Source organism: Rattus rattus, chromosome 1 (assembly GCF_011064425.1).
Source record: "Rattus rattus isolate New Zealand chromosome 1, Rrattus_CSIRO_v1, whole genome shotgun sequence".
Classification (NCBI taxonomy): Eukaryota; Metazoa; Chordata; class Mammalia; order Rodentia; family Muridae; genus Rattus; species Rattus rattus.
The window spans coordinates 241004928-241030197 of record NC_046154.1 but is presented as its reverse complement, the minus strand read 5'-3'; the positions used below and the strand labels follow the sequence as shown (position 1 = coordinate 241030197).

Here is a 25270-nt window from a genome sequence, read left to right as displayed (position 1 = left end):
GCAGAACAGCTTGTAGGAAGATGGGACAGACAGACAGACAGACATTCCACCTGTGTACTCAGGAAATGGAAGAAAGGGGTTGGGGAGAGACGACAGAGAGACAGAGAAACAGAGAGAGAATGACATACACACAGACACACAGAGACAGAAAGACACAGAGAGACAGAGACAGACAGAGGAATGGAGAGACAGGGAGAGAAAGAAAGACAGACAGAGAGAATGAAAGCAAGGAGAGACAAGGTAATCAAAAAATGAGAGAAGCGGGGTTGGGGATTTGGCTCAGTGGTAGAGTGCTTGTCTAGCAAGCGCAAGGCCCTGGGTTCGGTGCCCAGCTCCGAAAAAAAAAAAAAATGAGAGAAGCAAGAGAGGAAACACACACCAGGTAGACAAGGAATCTATTTAGGGTAACAGCTCTTCAAACAGTCCCTGGAGCTTGAAGGTATGCAGCAGGCACTGCTCGTGAGGGAATTTGGGCGTCAGTTTGAGAGAGGGAGGGCCCCACACACACAGGAGGGAGAAGGCAACGGAGGCATCCAAGGACAGAAGCGGGCAGTCTGGGATGAGCTGGCTGGGAGCCTGGAGCGGGCATGGAGGGAGGGATTTGTCAAGGAGGATGAGAGGATAAAGGGCTTTGGTTTCTGGGTCTCCTCCATACTGCTGCAGGGCCTCTGCCTGGGATGGCTAAGAACTGGGTCACTGGGTCACACACAATGGGCAGGCAGCCTCTGCTTCCCTCCACCACCCAGGGACTATTGTGCTATACTGAAGGCAGGTTTCGTGGGCGGAGCTGCCATGCTTCCCTGAGCTACCAGGGACCAAACCTTCCCTGCTACCGGCTTTCATCTATACCACATTGTTTCTCCGTATGGGAGATTTTGTTCCCTAAGTCACATTTGTTATGTAAGGTCTGGAGTTGGTTCAGATGGTCGCAATTTGGGGAGGTGTTGCTGTCATCTAAAGGGACTGTCTAGGGATGCTGCCAAGCCTGTAATGCCCCTGTCCCCACAAAACCAACCCCCCCAACCTTTTAATCTTCAGTGCTGCTGGCACCAAGGCCAAGAATGCAGCTCCACATAGGCTCTGAGCAAACTCACACACTTAAACATTTTAAAAGCATTAGCACCCCCAAAGCCCGGTGGTAAGCAGTCTTCTCTCCTTTGGGGTTACCTGCCTCAGAGGCATTTTCCTTTAACAGTGTCCGCATTCTGTGGTCTGTGTGTTAGATTCTCTTGGATTCTCCTCATTTCCCCAGACTCTGTTTCTTCATAGTCTCTGGCCTCCTCTTCTCTTGTGTATTCCTCAAAAGCCACGCTTCCTAGCTCTCTACTCCAGGCCCCTCTGTCTCACTGTGTGTGTTATTCCCAGGACATATCAACGGGCGGCCAGCAGCTGCTCTAAGTGGAGCTCTTTTCCTGTGGGACTCCCTTGGTGAGGTTGCCCTCATTGGATGTCTCTCCCCCTGAGCTCTCCTGAAACTCAGCCTGCTCAGGCCAAGCAACTCACCAGCTCCCTAAACACGCTCCTCTGCTTGTATTCTCTCTCCTGGGACAGAGGCCAGTCCCAGGAGCCACACTGCATTCCTTCCACTACGCCATGCGCAGCATAGACGCTAGGCCTTGAGTCGTCCAGCACTGCTTCTTGCTCTTATCCTTTCATCACTTTTGTCCCCTCTGCCCTAGTTCAGAAGCCTAACTATGCATAAATATTCACCGCCATCTAATCAGACAGCATCTGTGTATATCTATCCTTTATCTACCCATCTATCGCCCATTCATCCATTGTAATTATCTGTCTGTCTATCTATATCTATATCTATATCTATATCTATATCTATATCTATATCTATATCTATATCTATATCTATATCTATATCTATATCTATATCTATATCTATATCCATATCCATATCTATATCTATATCTATTTTATTCCACATATCTGTTTTCCATCCATTATATAACCATTTGCTCTCCATGCATGCATTCATATGCCCTCTGATTTAGCTATTCATCCATCCATCCACTTCTCTTCCCTTCTCCCACCATTTCTCCTCTATGCATCTATCCATACGTCTATACATTCCTAGTACAGCACACACCCATCATCTAGCTATGATCTATTCACCCATATATCCAGCCACCTGTAGCCGAACACCTATGTGGCTACTTCTGCAAACACTAGCTGGATATTTTCCAAATATCTGGCAGGTGCATCAAGCTCCAGCAGGCAATGGTGAATAAATCACATCCCTGTCCTTGCTCACAGGGCTTCTTCTTATCAGGCTTACCTAGATAAAGTTCCTGCTCATGCGACCATAGCAATAGAATCCTTGAGTTATCTGGAAGGCCAACTAGTCCTCCCTAGACCCTGCCACCTGCTCTTCTCTCTAGTCCCTGGGGGACTGCAAATGTCATGCCAGGCTTTTAAGCTGGGAGAAGCCCATAAGGAAGGCAGGAAAGATGGTGTTTGTTGCATTTTTAAAGATAGGGAATTTGGGTCCCAGACAGCACATCTGCAAAGCCACTGGTGAGTTGTGGAGAGGGTAATGGCCTGGGGGCTTGATTTATGAAGAGAACATTAGAAATGTAGGGGCTCTGTGATATCCAGAGATTCCACTTGTCCCTGCCCACTCTTACCAAAGGCTCTGGTGTCCAGCAGTGCAGTCTGGCGTGGCCTCCTGGCATCATCATCACATACCCACTGTTCACAGCACTGGCCAGGGACTCTCACGTGCCGGGGTTGGCGGCACCAGAGGCGTGGGGGCCTGCGGCTCAGGCACAGTGGTGTGCAGCCCACGGTGCCATCAATACAGGTGCAGTTGTACCTGCAGTTGGGTTGGAAGGACTCTCCATTGGTGTAGCGCACGCCATCCAGGACACAGCCCACACCGACCACCTCTGCAAACACAGGCGGCAGATGTGTCAGGCCAAGAGGTATGGGCTCCGGGTCAAGTTACTTCTGTGCAGTTTCCCTCTGCCTAAGGTGCCATGCCAAGAAGTCACTCAGGTGAGGAAAGAGAATCTGGCCCATGTATCAGCTGGCTGCACCCCAAGGACAAAGAGAGGGTCAGAGGGTCACATCAGGGAGAAAGAGAGAGAGAGGGTACCTTGAAGGTGCTTCATGACATTAGTGGGGCAGCCACTGAAGACATAGCTGGATGTGGGGTGGGAGGGTCTAGCACCCTAGTGTTGGAGCTCAGACATTTTTATTCCTACAGTCTTCCCTGAAGGAACTGGCACTGATGCATGCCTGTCCAAAGCATACACAGGAAACCAGAACCTAGGAACAAAGTGGGATGCCTTCCTCAATACTGACTGTGGGGCTGGACAGAATGACCGTGGACTGGTCCTTGATCACATGATAAAGTGGGAAGATGGTCCAATGGTCATATGGAGTGATTTTTGATGGTGGTGGCCACTAGGGATAAGTGTTGGGAGATAAGGGAACAGGGAGGGTGTGCTGGGTGTACAGATGGCTGTAGACTGAGAGCAAGTGGACCAGGAAGATCCTATGGATGTGAGAGGGCTTTCTTCTGCAAAGACCAGAATGAGAGCGAGGTAGCCCAGGGAGGACATCTACTACAGTTGTAAGAGACTGATGATGGAACAGGCTTGGGAGGTTCAGGAGGAGGAGGGGACAGAAAGGGAGAATGAAAAGGGTGTGTGTTGGGGAAGACCAGATACAGCTTCCTTCTGTCTCAGAAGAAGATGTAGAACTGTCCGTGTCTGTAATTCTTCCTGGCACAAGTAGGTGTTCAGTAACTTGAATGAGTGAGATGAATTAGATACTGCACAAGAAAAGTTGTGGTACTAAGTACACAATAGACAGAAGGCCACAAGGTAGATCTGGATGGCACCTCAGTGACCCAAGCAGAGGTTGGTGGCCTCTCAAACCAAAGCAATGAGAAAGCTCAGCTTCCAGACACATTTGCCAAGACTCTCGGGAGTCACAGAAGACTTCAGCACTCTGTACTCAGTCTGAGAAAGTGAGATCTTCCATCATCTCTGGAAGAGCTGAGACTGGGGCTGGAGTTTTCAGTAGACATGAGATAGGACTGTGTAGTTGGTTATGCAAGCTGCCCTTCTGTGGCTTGGCAAACCACTGGGCCAGATTCTAACCTTGGTGCTGTGTGCTCCTTGGGGATAGCCTCTGCAACCGTAGGCAGGGGGTCCTGGGACAGCAAGAATGCTCACAGCGGAGGGGCAGTTAAGAGTTTGCTGTTTGCAGTATCTCTGTCCTGTTTCTGGGACTGATGGGGTGGTGGCTGGCAGTAAGCGTCAGGTACCTGGCAGAAGCAAAAACTGTTTCATGGCACATTTTGCTTTGCTAGGAAACACATGGTTGCTTCCGTTGTTATGTATAGCAAAACAGTCTGAGCAAGGCGACATTGGTGTGCAAGCAGGCCAGTGAGCAGCATTTTCAGGGTGTGTACATCTCTGTCGCTGTTGCTATCATTTTCTGAAGAGCCAGGAAGCAGGTGCTGGCATACATCGACACAGCTTCTGCTCCATGATCTCACTCAGGTCTCCGATGATGACTTCATCAGGAGAGCTTTGTTTACTTCACAGACACAGGAGAGGTCTGGGAGAGGAAGGGATTCATTGGCTCAAAGAACTGGTAAACGACAGAGAGGAAACACCAAGCCCAGAGCCTCCTTCCTTCTACCTGACACCAGAAGAGGAGGGAGATGAGAGGAGAGGGAGGATGATCAGGCAGAGGAAGAGGAAACAGGAAGTAGGATGTGAGGAGGCTGTTGAGCCTTGCATCCTCAGTCACCCTGCCACTCTCTCAAAGGCCAGGAAGATGTGTATGTGCGTATGTTTACATGTGAATGTGCACACACATGTGCATATGCTAGCTTGTATATGTATTTGTTTACACGGACATGTGTGCATATGTTGTGTAAACAGATAAGTGCATGAGTATATGAATCTCTCTCTCTCTCCCTCCCTCTTCTCTCTCTCTCTCTCTCTCTCTCTCTCTCTCTCTCTCTCTCTCTCTGTGTGTGTGTGTGTTGGTGAGAAGGCTGAAGCTTATGTTCTGCTGTCATGTGTAAAGTCACCCGTCCCAGAATCTGAGGTCAATGGCAAAGCAATCCATCTTCCATCAGATTACAGGAACTCACAGAGCAACCTTTAAAAATGCTGATACCCAGGCTATATAACACGAGAGAGGCTGAGATGCTGGGGAATTGCTTTCCTCAACATTGATATTCTTTAAAGCCTTCTAGATGAGTCTAATATGAAACCAAAGTCAAGTACCATTGCGCCTAGGAAATGCCATCTCTGTAGACTGGTTAAGGGGCAGCTGATGAAACTGTCCCACATAGACCAAGGGGAGGTCCGGGCTGTGATGGCCATGTGTTATCCATCAGCAGAAGTGGAACTCCTCTTCGTGCACATATAGACTTGTTACTTTCCCAGAGGACTGGCCATGGGTGAGGTAAAGCAGCTAGCACCTCTCTAACCTTACTTGAAAGTTCAGGTGAGACCTGGTCAGCCTTCTTATAGCTAAAAAATTTGCAGCCACCAAGCTTCATGCTCCTCACCATCTGTGGCCTTCTTGGAGTAGGAACTTGGCTACTATAACCTCACCTTCACATTATTCTGAGTCAGTAGGGAGATGGGTGGATAGGAGGCACACACATGCCAGGACTGCTGGCCTCCACTAAGTTCCCATTGTATCTAAGCGTGTCACAACCTGACTTCCCGCAGGCGTCCCCACTTTTCATCACGTTGTCCTTATTGAGGACTTGGAGGTTTTAAAGAGTTGGACTCCAGCTCAGGTTTTCTAACACCAAGCACCACACTATGATTTCCTTTTCCTCGGTTAGCAACATGCAAGGTAGGGAGGTCCTGGAATGAGACCTCCTCCCTATGGAGGATAGCAGGGACAGGGCTGAGAGGGTTTCAGGGTGCAAGCAAAGCCACAGTCACCATCGCCCTCTTTACCCACCCCCAGCTCAAGGCTGATTTAATAAAGATCCTGAGGTTTGTGGCCCAAGGCTGATTGCAGCAAGAAGCAAGCAGGGATAGAAACCCCAAGCCCATCAGCCTGTAAACACTATGTTCCCTTTGCCAGACCTTTTTGCCCTGGTGTCTGGTCAAGCTCCATTAGGGCAGTGTTTGGACAACTGAAATAGTGGAACCTTTTGAAATAGAGGGCACGGTGCCCATCCCTGTGTTTAGGTTGGCCTGGACACACTTTTAAAAAGTTTCTTTGAATGCAGCTCTAGTGTTTCCCAATCATATACAAGCTTAGATTCCTCCCGACAGTTGAGCAGACTAGGCAAGACTAGATTCACTGTTCTGCTTGGCCTCGGTGGCCCAGGATGATGACAAATGACAGCCAAAGCTGGCATTTACTGGCTTGCCGATGGCTCTTCTGAGATCCCCTGGGCCCTCTGTGGCAGCATCTGATGGCTTGTTTTTCACTTGCCTTGTCTTGGCCTAATTCTCTGCAGACAGGTTTAGCTCATCCTGAGGTCCGTCCACCAGCTAAGCTGGTCACGTGCTGATGGGCTCTGTTCATGAGGCTCTGCTTGCTTGGGTCTCACGGCCTCTCTATATGCCTTGCTTTGTTTCTTGTATTTGGGCCTCATGAATTCCGACATTGTGTCGTATTTCTGGGGAAATGCTTAGAGGACACAAGTGAATTTTATTTATATGTATACATATTTGCATATGTTACATATGATACACCTGTACACAAACCCACATCTTTTTCTGTCTCTCTGTGTGTATGTATGTATGTGTGTGTGTCTCTCTCTGTGTGTATATGTATGTATGTATGTATGTATGTGTGTATGTATGTGTGTGTGTATGTATGTATGTGTGTGTGTGTCTCTCTCTGTGTGTATATGTATGTATGTATGTATGTATGTATGTATGTATGTGTGTCTCTCTGTGTGTGTATATGTATGTATGCATGTATGTATGTACATAACACACCTAATGTGTGTCTGAGTAAGTGCTTGTGGTAAGGCTCATGGGTAAGACTGTACCTGGATGAGTCAAGTGTTGGAGTTGGAGATGAAAATGGATCTGGGGAAGAACCTTTTGGAACTTAACAAGGGGCCCTATAACTCCTGTTTTACTCCATTTACATGGCCAGGGAACTCATGCCAAATGCCTAAGCCTACAGAATCCTTCCTTAGATTGTGGATGTTTTATTTATTTTTCCTAAATAAACGGAAAGGAAATTCATCAAATTTCCTGGTGTTGGGGAGCTAAGGGATTAGAGTAGTTTGGCGTGAGACCTGCAATGGGAAACTGTGAGGGCGAGGTGGGGGTGGGTGGTGAGCAGGAAAGAAAATCTCTGTATCCATGACACAATGTCTATGGCGTGTAAGATCCCATTATGGCTTTGGAGATTAGTGTAATCACAGTGAACTGAGTTACCTTTCAAATGACCTTAAAGTACCTGCTAGCAGGGAGAAGAATTACGAGTTGGTCTCCTATGCCTGGTCTTATGAGGGATTCCAGCACAGGGAAGATGGCTACATCTCCCTGGGTTATGGAAGAAGGTAGATGGTTATTTATAATGTTAGTCTTAGCACAGCAAGCAGAGATCACCTGTGACTCAAGGGTTTATTTAAACAGGTCTGGGCTAATGCTCAAGAAACTCATCTTAATCCACGCATAGGGTAATTGTGTGCAGGCTATGGTGCAAGTCTTCTTTGAATGTGTTTTGTGACATTAACAAAAACATTCCAGCAAGAGGAGAAAATCATGGAAGATGGGGGAAGCAGGGACATTCATCTGAAAAGCCAAAGATGTAAATCTAAATACATGAAAAAAGAGAATAAAATAAGGACAGGAGGGGCCACAAAGGAGGCTCAGATATTGGTTACTGACTTCGATTTATGTGCACAAACCTCATCAACAACCCCCTGCCATGGGAATCGAAGGTGTTGGTTAGGTCTAGGAACTGTACTGTATATGAATGCTCCATGTATTAGGGGATACATGGACCAATAATTATTGAGGATGCTAATGGGGGAGGAGTTTCTGTATTGATAAAGATTTGGAGGAACATTCAGAAGATGCTGTCATGTCATATGTCAGGCCATTGTTCGCCATCATGTTGGCTCACACGACTTGGCCAGGCAATGCTCAGAGGACTCAGACTAAATAAATAGTGAGAAGCAGGAGGTAGTGAACTCCCAGAAACATGGCCTCTATGAACAGCAAGGACGGCAGATACAGGATGGATCCAGTAAACAGCAACAGTCTTCCTCCAAACACCAGGATACTGTACACACCCAAATCGAAGAGAACAAAGGCAGTTAGAAGCACCAGGAAGAGCAGATGGCACTACGGAAAGTGGCAATCCAAACATGTATATTACTCAGGCTCTAGTGAATGTAGTCAGAACATAAAAGATACTCTTGATTACGTAGCCAAAAATCAGAACAAGGACATTTGGAAGATAACAAAGGTATCTGATGGGATCAGGGAGCTAATCCTTCAACTACCCTGTAGGAATATTAATAAGTGACCTAAAATTAATATAGCTAGCGGTAGTATAGTATAGTACAGTACTGTATAGGTAAAATCTCACAGAAGATATTACTATATAGTTATAACTATAATAATAAAGGGCCAACAAGTTAAAAGTGATGGTAGTAACTGGAAAAGCAGGGTTGCTGGGAAATAGTGCAGGCTGCTGGTTTAGGGGGCGGTTGGAAGGTATGGAGTCTCTCACTTACGTGCACACACTCCTATTGCGTACCTCGGGCGGTCCCCACTGTAATCGCAGTAGAGGCCCCGGTGTGGGTCACAGACGGCAGCCTCTGTGCAGTTGTCCCCAAGCTGCTGGGCACATATCTTACAGCATTCACAGCCATCTGTGATTAGGCTGACACCCAGTGGGCAGTGAGGTGGGGCTTGTGGGCACTCACACGGCCACTTGCAGAATTCCGGCCGTGTAATCGTTTCCTCCAGTGGTACTGGGGTGAAGGTCATGGTTGTGGGGGTTGGAGAGAGGGCCTGTGGAGGAAGGGCAGAGGTGAAAAGGGGTTGTTGATTCCAGAGTTTCCAAGTCCAAATAGCTGCAATTGCCTTTCCACCTTCACTGTGTTTAGAGGATTTCACAATTATTCTACATGATCAACAGACAAACATCGATTTTCTTTCAATAAAGTCAGTAAGATTAAGGAGCTCAAAGTTCAGAGAACTCAGAACAATTCCCAGTCAGCGAAGTACTGAGGCTTAGCATCTACCTCAGCACACCTTGGCTTCCTTCTTTCCTGTCTCTATGGTCCCAATAGTGTGTGGTTACATTGAGTCCTGGATATGGACAGGGCAGACTCCAAACTCTTTCTTCAGAGTCTTCTGTGCTTGGTGGAATCAGAGGGTTGTGTGTGTGTGTGTGTGTGTGTGTGTGTGTGTGTGTGTGTGTGTGTGTGTGTGTGTGTGTAGGTCAGAAGACATCCTTAGCTGTTTTTCTCAGTGCCTCAGATCTTGTCTTTTTGAGACAGGGCCTCTCACCTGGATAGCAGGCCGGCGGAAGGACTCTGGTGTCTGAGCACAGTCCCTGAAAGATGCCTCCATCTCTGTAGTCCGTGCATATCTCAACCTGACTAACTGCCTTCCTGACTCCAGTCGATTTCCTCACCCCCTACTGGAGGAAACTGAGGCCTGAATGGGAGAGAGAATCTCCTGCACCTCTTTGCTTTTGCTGAGCTAGCATGTAGCCGTCTCTCTGTTTTAGATACTTGAAGATATAATTAAGAAGGTCCTGTACACGAAGCTTATGTAACATATAGGATAGACAAGCATTAGAAGTTACGAATCATAGCATAAAGCTCTGGGTACTGTGGAAAATATAAAGAAGCTCTCTGGAGTCTGGGGCAGGAATAGCTCTGGTTTCAAAGGATCAGAGATGGGCTACTGCGTTAGTCTGACCTGAAGGTCCTGGTCCTGGAGCATCACAAGTGCACAGATACTGATGCAAAGAAAAGAGGGCCTACACGTCCCGCAGAGTGACTCTGGTCAGCCTGTATTGCCCATAGCCTGGATTTCAGGCTCAGATCCATCACTACCAGGGTTAATTTAGGGTCCAGCCTGGTACATCCTTTCCCTGCTTCAAGGCATCTTCTCTGTGTCTGAAGTACAATTCCCTGCTCTCTATAACCTGTTATGACACTCTGAGCCCTCAGTTACTAGATGTTTGCAGTGTGCGTGGAGTGACAGGCTGCCTTGTTGGGGACAGACACATTGGCTTTTCTGTTAGGGTTTTCTTTTTCTCTTTCTGCCCAAATGTAACACACTGTTCACAGTACACAGTAGGGTTCTCTGGATATTCACTTGCAGAGGGATGAAATTGCAGTGGGATTGCCTGACATCATACTCTGAATCAATCTCTCCTCTCAGGATTAAGATTGGGAGTCAAGAAGAATACAGTCTGAGAGGTTTAGATGTGGGTATTTCTAAGTGGGTTTGAAAACACATCCCAGCCCCTCTGAAGTCTGCAACTGGGTACAAGAATGTCACTTTAGAGCTGTTATGTGGAGAAAGGTCTAGTGGGTGTGGAAACATAGGGACTTAGCATATGAGGGACACTTAGAGCATACCTGTCCAAGCCTGTCCAGCTCACTGGACCAGGCTGTAAGTTGGTGTATCAGACTCTATAAAAACAGCCTCAGCCTCGACCTTTCATCCCAAGTAAGGAATCTCAGTAGGCAGACTTCTTCCTTGGTACCTGCCCTGTGGCCCCAGGCATCTGGGTAAGGAGGGTAGGAAGGGCTATCAGGCTACTCTGACAGCGACTGGTTAGGCAAAACTTGCCTTGGACCAAGTCTTAGCTGTTGGTGCCATCTAGTGGTATCAAGGCTTCCAGCTATCCCAAGCAAGAAGCACAGTGCTGTTCCTCTGCACCCCAGGCTCCTCCACAATTGGATGGGCAGTTGCCTGATTCCTGATGTCTTGCCCAGCTTTAATATCAAAGATATATGACTACAAGCCAACAGTTAGTTCAGACTCCCAGTGACGACCATCTTACATGCAGACATACATAGGTAGCTGGCAGAAAACTTTTGCCTCTGAAGAAAGGCTGTTCAGGTAGAGAATTGCACACCAGCTCTTTGGCTAATGAATCCACAGATACATACCAAACACCTACTGTGTGCTAGGCTCTGTGATGGGTTGAAGGAAGCAGCTTTGCATAGAATCACTCCCCCCACTAACATAACCAGTGGCGATATGTTCATGACAACTGTAACCAAGGCGATCGATGCTATAGTGACCTTTTTATTCATTTTGTTTACTCAACACAGCTCTGGCTTTCTTTTTGTGCTGGGGGCTGGGCTGGGTGTTGAGGATATGGTAGGGGGAAGCAAATAGACGTACCAGACTTCAGGAGTAGCAAGAAGGACTATGGCGGGCGTGTAGAGTGGGGCCAACTTCTCTAAGGAGTGGTAAAGCTATAGAAACCGTGATGGAAGAGCAAGAATGGACCCAGAGTAAGGAAGGAGGGTAGGGAACTGAAGTACATGGCGCGGCTGGCACACAATGAAAAGTTGGTAGCACACAGTATCCTGGGTGCAGGAGCATGTGTGCAAATAAGAGTGGACATGAAGAGGCAGAGGTTGGCTGACTGGCTGCTGATGCCCACAGAGTGCATTGGCCAAGCATATTCCTGAATGCCCCACTCACTGAGAGATTTTAGCAGGAGATGCTGAGGGAAGATCTGGGCTTGGAGTAAATCACAATGTGCCCCTGGGCCAAGTCTTTGTTTATCATCATTCCTATGGCGTGAGGGTTTTCTTTCTGAGGCTCAGCTTTCTCTTTGGCAAGTGGCATTCTTACTCACCCCCAAGGGAACAACTTTATGCGAGTCTCCAGTTACTCAATCTGTCTACTGAGGGCTACCAGCCCAAGAACACTTGAAACTAGCATAGCAAAGATCTGAGACTATCTCATCTTTCACACGGAGATGGGTGTATTATTATTTGTATTTTGTTGATCAGATGGCAAGAGTACCTAACTTCCTTTGAACACGGATCCGAACTCAGATCTGTTGGATTTAGTATTTTTGCCATGATGGTACATGGAGGGAGAGTTTCTTGATGGGAGAAACTGACTAAAATGCACTGGAAGAACCATCTGGGGAGGCAACCAAGAAGTGCCCAGGAACTGGTGAAATGGCTCAGCCAGTAAAACTCTGATGACCTGAACTCCACCCCTGGAACCCATGTATAAAAGACAGATGTGGCAGCATGCAGTTCTAATCTCATAACTCCTGTAGTGATTTGGATGGAGGAGAGGGGAGGATCACTCTTGAGCTGTGACCCAGCCAACCCAACGTGTGTAGTGCAGCAGAAATGGCAAGGGGCATCTGCCTCAACAAGGTGGAAAGAGACAACCAACTCCTGAAAGTTAGCTTCTGACCCCAACACGCACACACACACTGATACTAAATAAAAAGCAACAATATATTAAAAAAATAAATAGTAGATGGCAATTATGGGGACAGAGATCAGACATCACAAAGCAGGCACATAGTAGGTGTCAGTAAGCCCCTATCAGCAGAAGTGGTGAGTTAATATCCATATTAACTTTGAACTCTTAAGGACAGAGTAACCTACCTGCCACTCCCCTGTTTTGTGGCATGAATAAACACACAAGTCCTTGAGACCTCTACAGCTAATACTTGTGGAGGGCTCCTTATAGCATATGAACACACATTGACTCATGAATTGTCTAGCATATTACAAAGTGAGCCTGCTGATTTTCTTTCTGTGGTGAGGAACTGGGCCCCCAGAGAGTCTAAGTGATCTGCCAATTGATCTGTAGAAGGTCACTTAGGAGTCAGGGATGTGACCAAGTCTGCCTAAAGCCTTAGGAAAAATCGTTTTATAAAATAATAATAATAATAATAATAATAATAATTAATAATAAAATAACAATAATTCAGTAATAATTATTGTTAGTATATGTATTTTATTCATGTACTTCTGTGTGTCAGTGTATCTATATGTATGCCATGTGTGCTCACATACCCAAGAGACCAGAAGAGGGTATCAGATCCCCTGGAACTAGAGTCATAGTAGGTCATGAACTGCTGGACACAGATTCTGGGGACCAAACTCTGGTCCTCTGGAAGAGAAGCAAGTGCCCATAACTGCGGAGCCAGTTTTCCAGCACCTTCTCTAAAGCTTTTAAGCAATTAACTCATCTGCTGCAATAAATCCATAGAGAGGACTTTTCCTGGGTAGCCTCTGGTGGCCAAATAGAGCAAGACTTGGTGAGCTTTGGATTCAGAATACAAATAGCAATTCTGTCCACACACACTCCCCAGCCCCCATGGAAGCAACAGGAATGCAGGCAAGCCCAATAGCAGGTGAAGCTTAGCCTCACAAGATCTGGGATCAGGGCCCTGGGTGCAGTGGGAGGATGTGACGAATCTCCCAGTGAACCAAAGGGAGGAGCAGCCCCCTGTGCACTTTAAGGTGCCATAGAATTTCCCAGAGGCACCTTGCTTCATAGGAACATCCTAGACCCTTATGATTCCTTTTCTGCACCCATACTTTTCTTGGGATTCTGTCCCTGATATTTCTCCATGAGCCCTGCTCTCTTCTCCGAGAGTCCTGGCTATCACCCCCTTACGCATCACAAGCAGTCAATGCACCTACCCCAAAATAGGCAGATACATCTGAGCAGACACAGTACTCTGGAACCCTGTAGTACTCTTAAGAGGGAAGAAAGGAGAAAATAAACCATCAAGTAAGGAGAATGCTGACTAGGAAGGACCAAGAAAGGAAAGGAGAAAAAATAAAAAAGGCTCAGTCTTTCCAAATTGAAGTTGTTCACATAAAACTCCTTTTACAATGTGCTTCTGGCACTGGGCCCTGCAGATGTCACCATGTTAATAGGATGACAAGAAGGAAGTGGTGTGCCCAAGATGCCTCCCAAACCGCAGGCACAGTACACAGTCAGAGCTGGCCTTCCCAGCTCCATGGCTACAGGCCGGCCTGTCTGTCCCCTGTTCACTCTGAGCCCTTCTCCACTCCCTGCTCAGGAATCTTTAGCGGAAGCAAACCCCAACAGAACTCCCTGGACTTTCTTCCCCACCAGAATCACCTTGACAGTCAGAGTACACTGATGCCTATCGGTCTCCAGAGAGCCGAACTTAGGCTCCTGGGGGATGGGGAGGGGATACTGGACATCAAGGCTCTTCTAGATAGTTCTGAAGGCAGTAACCATCAACACAGATGCCATGATCCTACTTGGACTCTGGATTCTTCTAAACAGGCTTGAGTTGGCCTGTAGGGTTTGTGATTCTTAAGAGGATAGGAACAATGGCTTTGCAACATGGAATGGAGGATAGGGTCAGAACAGAGTCTTGGGTCGTCTTCCTCCTTTAACATTCTTTAAACATAGTATGAAGTTCCTTAAAGTACCCTACACAGAGCCACCAGACATGGTTTTGGGGCATATTATCTTTCTTTCACCCCTCAGGACAAAATGCTGATGATTTGATGATGATTTGAAATTCATGTTAGCTCTTGAGATTTTGTTAAAGTACCCGAGAAAGGCATAGCTTGGTAGCAATGCCCCTAAGAGTCCCATACTTCTGGACAAAGGAAACAGTGGATAGGCAGGGGAAAAGTGTTTTTTGATCCCTGCTATCAAACTTACCAGAATGCTAAAGCTGATTGAAATTGAGAAGGAAAGTGCATCAACGAAGAGAAGCCTACATATGCTGTACCAGCACTGTGGGAAGCCTGCATACGCATCTGTAGTATGCTGTTTTCAAGTGAGCAGTGGCTATGGGTGTGGCAGCATGGTCCAGCACTCTAGATGGACCCAGAAACTAAATGATCCTCTAGGCTCACACAATGGGATCACTCCATTTTACAAGATGCCCAATAGGAACATGGGGTCAGAAAATAGGGCCTTGCCTGGGTAGAGAGGTCCTTACAGGGGACCCAGTGATAAGGAAGACATGCTAGTGTTTTTTTTTTTTCTGAGATCATGAATGGTCCAGTGTTGAGAGAGTACAGGGAAGTCGGGGAATCTCATGTGACAGCCTTTCACCATTACCACTGCCAGGACTGGACACTGGGGACTTTCTTTCCATCTGAACTCTCCTCCTCCTCATTTTGGAAAGGATGGTGGTGGCATAGAAGAAACAAAGGCTCAGAGAGCTGAAGTAACTTTTTGGCAGTCTCATTGCCTGCCACTCCTGTCTGACTCTGGTGTCCCTCCACAGTAGTTGTCATTGCTAGTTGCACCATGTATACCCTCATCCACCCATTTTCACTCATCTGTTCTCCCATCTTCCCACCATACCTATGAACTGAGCCTCTATTGGATTCCTGGTCCCTTGAGAGACAAAGTATGGGCCACTGCAGGATTGTCTCCTTAATTCTAAAGGGACCCAGAAGAGGAGAGAATGGCTGGATCCAGAAGTCCAGAAAGGGGAATCACCCGAGTGCCCACGGGTGTGAGAACAGACTTAGGCAGTGCTCAGAGAACAGCAGGGAGTGAGTGGTGGGTGCGGAGAGCCTGGCTGAAGACTTTGGGTGACTATGCTTAGATGCTCCACCAGAGGTCAGTGTCGAGGCAGAAATGGTAGATCATACCCTAAGATCTGGGGATGTTGGTGAATCTCCAGGCCTAGAAGCAGCTGAAAAGAGAGGCTCTGTGGGAGACAGGAGATAGGGTAGGTCTGGGCCCAGGCTGTGGCATGCACACAGGAACCACCACAGGAACCTGTGGGTCCCACTGCTTTGTTGCCATATTTCTGGTCCAAAGGACCGCACCAGGGAGGTGCCTCCTGGAAGCTTCTGAACAGCAGGTCTCCTAGACCTGTGGGAGGATCTTAGCTCCAAGCCTTACAGACCTGGGCCAGGCATGAGTTGGAGGCCCTTTCACCTCACAACACAGCCTCGGACTCTCAGATTTCATTCAAGAGGGTTTTTCAGGGAGTGAGGTTGCCCCACGTTTTCACTCTAGCTGGCTTGAGGGTAAGAACAAAGACCGTGGAAGACTGCGATTTTCTTCCCATCAGTTTTATATTCTACAGTTTTGGAGCCACTGGCCAGACAAGGCATATTGTGTAGAAGATAAAAGGGACAAGAGTTGAAGATCTTTCCAAACTCTAAGCACTAATTTAATCATTCCTCAAATGTACAAAGAGGCAAGGCATGGTAGACAGGACTGTGATCCTAGCCCCTGAGAGGCAGAGATAGAAGGATCACGAGTTCTGGGCTAGACTGGAATGACTATCGGTACCTTATCCCAAAAGGAAAGGACAGCATACTTAGAGCTTCTGCTACTCTCCAGGTAAAATGATACAATCAGCACCAGCTCTAGGTCCTTCCTTCTGAGGAGACGATGTGTGAAAAAGACCAAGGGCTGGGATTATGGCAGCCACATTCTGGCTACTCCCATCTCAGGGTTTCGATGTAGGGATCAGAAATGATTTTAGCACTTTTAGAGAATTTTAATAAAATCACAAGAAAGCAGGGTACATGAGGCAGAAGCAGGTGGATGGAGGCCAGCCTGGTCTACAGAGTGGTACCAGGACAGACAGCCCAAGAGCTACACAGAGAAACTATTTTGAAAAATCCAAAATAATAATAGTAATATTACAATAAATCACTGCCATCTTTCATCTTTCTATTTATCTATCTATAGTGCACATTACATAAGCTATAACATATACATATTATATATAATTATAGATTTTATAATGAATATATATTTCATATGCTATAAATTATATGTTCTTACATTGATATGTAATATGTAATTTAATATATATAAGCTTGAAAAATGATTGTGAGACAAATATTCAAGTGAGAATTTGAATCCCATGAAGTTGGGACAATGACACTGTCCAGCCCCGCCATCACCAGCCTTCATCATCACCTGTACATTGTTTACTTTGTTTCTTTTTCTGTTGTCTACACCACACACACACACACACACACACACACACACACACACACCAGTGTGTGCTTGCTCATTCCAGAATTGTAGGAAGTTGTAGGCACCCAATGTTTTCACTGAGATTCTTGATGTGTCTGTGAAATGGGAGAGAGTTTTAGCAAATGCAGCCTGCATATAATTACCATGGCAACACAACGAGTCACTGTTTTATCATTTCTTCCTATGAATCCACAGAGCATACTCAGATGGCACAGGTCACCTAGAAGAGCATTTCCAATGGCTTCTTTAAATCAATGCTGTCTATAATTTATTTATTTTATATGTTTATTTAATTTTTTTGGCTTTTCTAAGACAGGGTCTCGATGTAGCCCAGGCTAGCCTCAAACTCACTATGTAGTCAAGGATGATCTTAAACACCTGATCCTCAGACCTCCATCTCCCAAGTGCTGGTATTACAAGCATATGCCATCGTGCCCTGTGTAAAATCTGGTTTGTCTTCAATAGACGGTTCTATTTTGGTGATAACACCAGAGGGCAGACAGAATGGCAAGTTCCCTCTTACATAGTGAGCAAAATGAAGCATAGAAGTCAGATCTGCTCGAGGCCTCTAGGATGGAGCTGAATCCCAACTCACAGGCATTGCTTTTTCAGATCATACTCGGATAGACTTCCTCATTTGGTAGCAGAGGGAATGTGGGGCAAAGTGAAGGGAGAGAGTGGTGGGCATAAAATGTTTCAGGGAAGAGGAGGCATTTCCACTGTATCTTAAATGGAGAGAATAAATGGTCAATCAATTATTCAATTCAGGAAGGGTGTCTGAGCTGGAGACAGTCCCAGCTGAATGGGGTGAGATTCAGGTAGCCACTGGTGAGAAAAGATAGACTTGGGGCTTAAGGACGTGGCAATGGCAGGCAGAGGCCATAGTCCATGGAGAAGACAAGGTCCTTTCCCTGAAGCAGTCAAGTCGTGGTGATGGTAATGGTGGAAATAGCTTGGAAGGCATCACAAATAGGGAAACTGAGACCCTGAGGTGTTTGAACTGTTGCTTATCGTCCTCTACTTCTAAAATGGTGTGTGCACCTGTGTGTGTGTGTGTGTGTGTGTGTGTGTGTTGTGTATGTGTGTGATGTGTGTTGTGTGTGTGAGTGAGTGTGTGTGTGTGTGTGTGTGTGTGTGTGTGTGTGTGTGAAGCTCATATACATGGATGTAGAGGATGTAGATTTCAGAGACTACTTTCAGAAAAAGGCAGAAACTAAAAGACTTGAAGACTAGAGCTCCCAAATCACACTCTACCCACAACCAAAGGAATCCTCCTCCAATCTTTAAGAAACTGGAGCTCCAGTCTCACTCATACCCAGCAAGGCTGTGTTAACACAAGGCTCTGTGAAAAGGGCTTCTCCATCCATCATAGGCACTAAATCATTGCCTAGCCTGTGGATTGGGCTGACTCTTATCCCTGAGCTGCTTAGCCTTACCTTCTTCTAACATCTGTCCAGTTCAATCTAGTATACAGGTACATTGGCCATCGTGTCCACTTCCCAGTTAGGGACACCAAGGCCCAGACGAGCACAGGGCTGTAAAAGCTGAGTTCCTGACTCTTGATTTGGTACCAAGTCTGGAAGTCACTGCTTGTTGCCTAGGCTACATGGCAACTGCATCAGATCCTCTTCCAATGTTCTCCAGCCCACCCCATCAGGCATCTCCACTTTAGAAAGGTCATTGGTCACCCTTCCCACATACAATCTAACTAGCTGTCATCTGACAATCTGACCCAGCTTTAGGAGTCACAATAATGCCTGTCCTGAGCACTTACAGTGTTGTAGCCCAGCCATTGACAGACCAATAGGGACAAGCCAGATCAGGAAGGAACCTCACATGAGCCAGGCTGGTGGAGGAGGCAGCATGGACAAAGGCCTGGAGGCGAGCAGCCCAAGTGGCCTGAGAGTTCAGAGATGCTACGCTTTGTAGGAATGCAGGGCATGAGCAAAGATGGGCTTCCATGGGGTGAGGCCAGTGGAGTTAGAGTTGAATGATGTGATTCCTTCCACCTGACAAGGGTAAGATCTATGGAAATATCTGTAGCCCTACTTGGGGCATGTAAGGGAGACTTCTTGGAGGTGACCCACGTCAGTGTCAAGGAGCAGACAAGTCTGGGATCCAGCAATTCAAGAGTCTACCATTTTGCTTAAAAACAGAGTTGAAGTTTAGCTTTTTCTAAACATTCCTCTATCCTGCCAGCCCCCTCAGACCTCTCTAGTCCTGGGGAGGTTCCCAGCCCACTTTCCTTCTCTTTATTCATAGACCAGAGGCTGGGTCCCTGGAGGAGCCCTCAGAGTCTGGATTCTGCCCTCCCCCTCCCCTCCCCCCAGCAGATTTGCAACAGTGGTAATTTCGCCTGGACTTGCCTCCAGATCTCAGACTGGTGGGCGGGCCAAGATCAAATCACATCCCTGGAATGTTCATTATCCGCTTCCAGAGGCCCAGTTTCTCCCTCTTCTGCCTCCTTCTCCCTCTAGCCTCCTTTTCCTTTCAGTGGAAAAGAGTAGAAGGAAGAGAAGGAAGTGGGGAAGAAGGGAGAGAAGGGAGAGAAGGGAGGGGGAGGGGAAGGGGATCGGGAGCTGAGGGATCAGGATGTCAACACTAGAGCAGAGAATAGTTTATCTCAACCTTTGTTTGAAAAATCCAAAGCAAGCTTGAGTTGTTCTGAAACTATCTCCCAGACAGGTGCCTTGTTTTCTCAACCATCCAGTGCAGACCCCACGCAGGTGCCACAGATTTCCCACAGAAAGAGCAAGTGGATGAGCTGTGAGACCTATAGTCAAAACAGAGGGACTACTGCCCCTGACTCAGGTTTTTCAGATTCCCACAACCCTACAGGCATCCTGAGTATCGCTGTCACCATCACCATTATCACCACCATCTCTAGCATCTTCATCACCCTAATTACCATCAACACCATCATCACCATCATCACCTCCAATATTTCTATTGTCACCACCATGTGTGTCATTACCTCCCCATCATCACAAATACCATTAGCATCACTATTTCTATTGCCAGCATTCTTCCATTACCACTGTCATCACCACCACCATCATCAACAGCAGCAGTAGCACCACCATCATCACCATCACCCTTAGCAGTAGCAGCATCACCTCACCCATCTTCCTTTCTCTTCCACAGTCCTCTAGGATGCTCACTGACCTCCCTCTTAAGGTGGGAGACCTGGCTAATAGGATGTGAAAGATGCCCTGCACTGAACATAGGAGAGCAGATGCGTCACTGTCCTGTTCTGCACACACATGGTACGGAGCCAAGTTCCCCTAGTGCCTGTACTCCTGGGTTGGAGGCCTGCCTGAATCCTGGGCTTCCACTAGTTTGGGATCCAGCAGTGCTGCTGGGATGGCTAAGGGGATTGCTTTTGCAGGTCTCAAGTTCTCTCTCTACCCTTTCCCTCCAGCCTCTCCCCATCCCCAGAATCTAGTATGAACGTTTAAAGGGACATTTGCCCTTTTAAATGGGGCACTAGTGACACTTTTCCCCCAAGATATTTGCTTCATAAGCCTGGCTCAGGACCCTCCCCACTCCCCTCACTGAACCAAATACTTTTGTGTCCATTTTCCAGCCACAGATGGAATTTTCTAGTAGTTATATCAAAAAGAATCAGACGCAGGTGAAATTGACTTCAATCCTATGTTTTGTTGAACCCAAACCATAATCTAAGCATATCCTGTCAACAGGGGTCAGGGTAGGAATTAAAGAGTCCGCTGCCCTGGACTCTCTACATTGAGGTCTGCAATCCAAGGCACCACTCAGCAGGGCTGAGGGATTGGCTGCAGTGCGGAGACCCAGTAGAAGCTGCAACGGGAAGTGAGCATCTGGACCACAGAACACTCTTGTCTTCTCAGTAGACAGTGCTCCAATATGTTGGTCAACATGGAGGCTAAAGCTGTGTGCCAGAACCGAGTGGGCCTCTTATCCTCCCGTGGCTGTCCAGTGACGCATCTATCGTTTTCTGACAATAAAAACTCATATGCCAAAGCCTATCGCTCACACTTTACAGTACTTCCCCCTCCCCCACCACGTGGCTTCTAAGGCTATGGTAGTCTGGCTGTGGCTTTAGCTCCTTCTCTGTTCTCAGTAGAGTCACCCTGGGGACATAGTCTCAAAGACTCTGGGAGATGGGGAGGGGAAGTACAGCAGGCCTGAGAGTCAATTTTTGTACTATGTGGTAGTTCCCTATTCAGTTGTCATAGACAGAACTGTCACTGAACACTGTGGCATGTGGTATGTGGGTTTGTCAAAGGACCAGAGGTCTGCCCACAGGTGGAGCTCATGTCTGTCAAGAATAGCATGGTGGAGCCCTCCCACCTGCCAGTCCTAGACAAATGCTACGCCTAGTGGAGCAGCCTGACTCTCAGCAGCTTTTCAACAGCATCCGGGTTGGGCCAAGCCAGGCAGGGGCTTAAGTCACTGCAGACTACAATCTGGGGGTGGGGTGGGGTGGGAGTGGGCAGAACTGCTGACTCACAGACTGGCTACGCAATGCCTAGGTATGTGGAGACTGTCTGTGGGTTGTGTTTGCTTTTTCAATTAAAGGGAGGATCTCATCACATGCTCAGGCCTGGTATTCTGTAAGGGGTTCTTGGGATAGAAAATGAGTTGGCATTCCCTATCCCAGCAATGAGTCCCCCTGCCCTCAGCTCTCTCTCCAACCTCCTCACATACATACAAGTGTGTGACCAGCCCCCACACACATGGATAGGGAGAGAAGATTCAGGCAGAGGCAGACACTGCATCCCAGCCTATTTATCCTGGAAAACATTGCCTGGTCTTTCTCTCATCTCTCCTAACACATGAGTGGCTGTCTCCAGCCTGCAAGTGTTGCTACGGTCCAGCCTCCACATATTCTGCTTCTGTACAAGGACTCAGAACAGCAGAAGGCTGACACGTAAGTTCAAATGTCATTTCCATGGACTGTTAGCTGTGTGGCCTCTGGTAATTTACCTAACCTCTCTGAGCATCACCGAATGTTGGTGATACTTCTATCTCTGCAGAGGCATGACACATGGGTGGGTATTACCATGTACATTGTCCTTGAAGACTCACACACCCTTTCTCTTTCTCTTAGCAGGTGGGCCCTCACTGCTTGTCCAAGAAAAAGAAAAGAGATAAAACAAACTGTTCTTCCCATGGAGTGTCAACCACAACACTGTCATAGGTACCAGGCTTTGCAACTGAGCCCAGAATCTGCCTCCCTCCCCCCACTTTGAAAGCCCCCTCCCCAGCTGGCCTCCTGCTCTTGCCAACAGCCCATTTAGCTACATGCACACCAGACAGCGTCTCCCTCCCAGCCCACTTCCTCAAAGTCTTCTTGGCAATGCTCACTTCCCACATACTTTTCCTTCCATATGGTCAATGCGTGTCATTCTTTCCATGGGGGCCTCCCCGGCCCCTTGCTGGACTTGAACTCCCTGTCTTTATTAGTCCTGGAGGGCGTCATGTGTGAAATTTGGTCACAGAGCCAGGCACTGACTCTGGGCACAGTTCAGCTCTGTACCATCCAGGGTACTGTGTCAGTGGATAGGGGTTTTGAGCACATCCTGGAAATCAAGAGGCTGGGAGACTCCTAAGAGTGTGGGGTGGTTAGTCTGGGAGGATTCAATGGAAGCACGCTTTCCTGCTGCTGCCAGGTCCCTCTAGACTCGAGTCTCTTTACTGAGATCCCCTAAAAAGCCCTGATGCTATCCCCCACCATCCCTCAGTCCTGACTGCTCTGGCCGCAGGAGAGAAGGCTCCAGTGTAAGATTCACCATGAGGCCTCACTCTGATGCTGACTGACCTGTCACCAATTCTCCATCCATACCCTGCCCTCCTAGGCCCAGCCACCTGCAGGCTTGTTCCCAATTACAACCAATCCTGAGGCAGAGGCAGGCCTAACTGCTTCCTTCCTGGACTCTAGACTTAAGGGAATGTTGGGAGGGCCGAGGGTGAGGATGCGCCACCAGAGATGCCAGTGTGACCCTGACTTATTCATCTCAACCCCAGGCAATTCCTCTGCTTCTGGCCATCTTTTGTGACTAGAGCTGGTATTTTTACTTGTAGGGTCAGAGGCTATTATGAACAAGCCTCAAGACTTGGGTACAAACTGGACAAGTCCATTCTCTACGTGTAACTTCAAGGTGCCTGTTACCAAGTCCCGACCATGTCTAGGTCTGGGCTTCAGTGGAAATGGACCAGGTAGCTGTACCCCGACTCCAAGTCTCCTGGAATTGTCATGTTAGCACCCCCAAAGAAGTCCTTGCTATAACTCAGTGTCAGTAGTCCTGCGACTCCCACTTTCTTTGGCTCAAACTCAGACTCAGCAGCTGCCAAACCCCTCACTCTGCTGCCCCAAGCTGCCGCCCTTCTGTTCAGCTGCCCACATCACTCACTGCCCCTCGCAGCTTGCCCTCTCGCCCAGCCGCCCCGGCTCTGCTCCAGCCGGCTTCCCTGCCTTGCCACGTGTCTCCTTCCTTGAAGGGTGCAAACTGATGTCCCTTCCCTCCAAGACCCAGAGGCCTTCTGGAAATGGCAGGACAGGAACACACAATGGAGTTCATGGTGGTAAACCCGAACCCTGTTTGCGTGGTGGAGATTTGCTGAAAGCCGGCATGTTCTTTCGTATCTTTTCCTGGGGTTTCCGAGCACCTCTCTTTAGGGGAGTTCTGATGTTCAGAGTCCTGGGGTTTTCAAACTCATAGGCTCTGGATGTTCCCAGCAACCCCCTCATTTTATGCTGCTCTAAGTAAGTGAATGATTCACCCAAGATCCCAGGGCCAGTTTGGGGTGCAGATCCCCAGACCCTTATTTTGTTGAGTGTTATTGTCTGTGAATAAGGGAAACAGGGTGGTTCTCTTGAGGGGTGCGCCTTCTGTCCCACTCCACCACCTTCTTCAGACCCAAGCAGCCCTATTCTCTCTGTGTTCATTATTCCAACCCATCTTTTCTTGACCCGCAGTCCCTCTGCCTCAGAATCAGGCAGAAAAGGATCAGGTCCCCTCACTGACCCCTTCTAGACAGGACTCACCGTGGCCAGGATGTTGCCCACCATCAGGACTGCCACGGCTGCCAGCGTCCAGGGCAGGAGCCACCTCATGCCTGGAAGTCAGCGTCACAGGAGCTACAGCTCAGCCCAGAGGATGCGGATGCCTCTCCAGGGAGCTGGGCCAGGACTGGGCTGGCCCATCAGAGCAGCGGAGAGCCTTCTTCAGCCCCCGGGGGGGTTTGTGAAAGCGACATCTGACGTCAGGCCAACAGACTAGCCCTGCATTTTCCTCTAAAAAACTTTTTCTGCTACTCTCCCCCTCTCTCTTTTTCTTTCCTCTGTCCCCACCTCCAGCCCAGCTTGGCCAGCCTCCCTGCTCTGACAGCTCTTAAAGGGAAAGTCCCAGGACCGACTCCACATGGGAAGGTGAATGAATTCTCACCCAGCATCCTCCGTGTTCCAGGAGGGCTCAGGTTCTCAGGGCAGGAGGAGGAAACAGAAGGGTGAGGGCTGGAGGTAGGGATGGTGGAGACTCTGTAAGGACTTTGCAAGGGCTCTGGGGATGGGTGGGGAGCGGGAAGGGCCTCCATCTCACTTAGCTCTTCCTTGTGCTAGCCTTTCTTCACTGTCTCTCCCATCTCTGACTCAGAGGCAAGCAAAAAAAGGTTCTTACTCCACCCAGAAATGACAAGAATTTATCACTGACATGCCTGGAGGTGTGAACTATCAGCAGGGTCTGTCCTGCTCTTCAAGGCCATGGATGCTGGTGGCAGTTCCTCTCTCAGCTGGCTTCTCAGCCAGGAATCCTCAGTCCATTAGCCTGTCTTCAGTGTCTTTGAATATTTCTTATTCTTGGTGGGACAGGGCTACTGGCCCGGGTTCTTTCCAGACCCTTGTCAAAGTAATCTCAAATTTGCATAACAAAGATATGGCAGTGGGGTGTGTGTGGAGGAATCTTGAGGATCCAGATCCACCTCAAATTCCTCAGCATCTCCTTCTGGGTGCTGTTCAGTCTCTTGTCTCAGATTCCCCTGTGCCCTCACTGTTCTGTTCCTGCATCTCAGAAATACCAGAGTGGTCCTCAGCCTGGCACTATGGATAATGCACAGGCCATCTCCTGGGTACTGCCAGCCAGTGCCTGTCCTGGGTTCCTCTCTCCCTCTTGCTCACCATTCCCCTGGCTTGCACACCAAAGTGTCCTCCCTGGTACCTGCTCACTGCTGCCTGTCTCCTGCCAAGTATGAAAGCTCCATTTTGTGCACAGGGCACTCCCTGCTCCTGTTTCCTGGCAGCTCTGTGTTGCTCCCTGTTGGGGGATGCTGTCTGTTTGGAACTACAGTGG

General features: G+C 48.1%; 1 protein-coding gene across 1 annotated transcript in view; it reads right to left on the bottom strand.

The window, feature by feature from the left end:
* Ccn4 (cellular communication network factor 4) overlaps window positions 1-24195 on the bottom strand; it is a 28646-nt gene extending 4451 nt beyond the window's left edge. The window contains exons 1-3 of the mRNA XM_032890859.1: window positions 23971-24195; window positions 8711-8990; window positions 2637-2897 (exon numbers count right to left, since the gene is read on the bottom strand). Coding sequence (XP_032746750.1) covers window positions 2637-2897; window positions 8711-8990; window positions 23971-24039 — 610 coding nt within the window. The 5' untranslated portion in view covers window positions 24040-24195. The remainder of the gene's footprint in view (window positions 1-2636; window positions 2898-8710; window positions 8991-23970) is intronic.
* Window positions 24196-25270: the final 1075 nt, after the last annotated feature.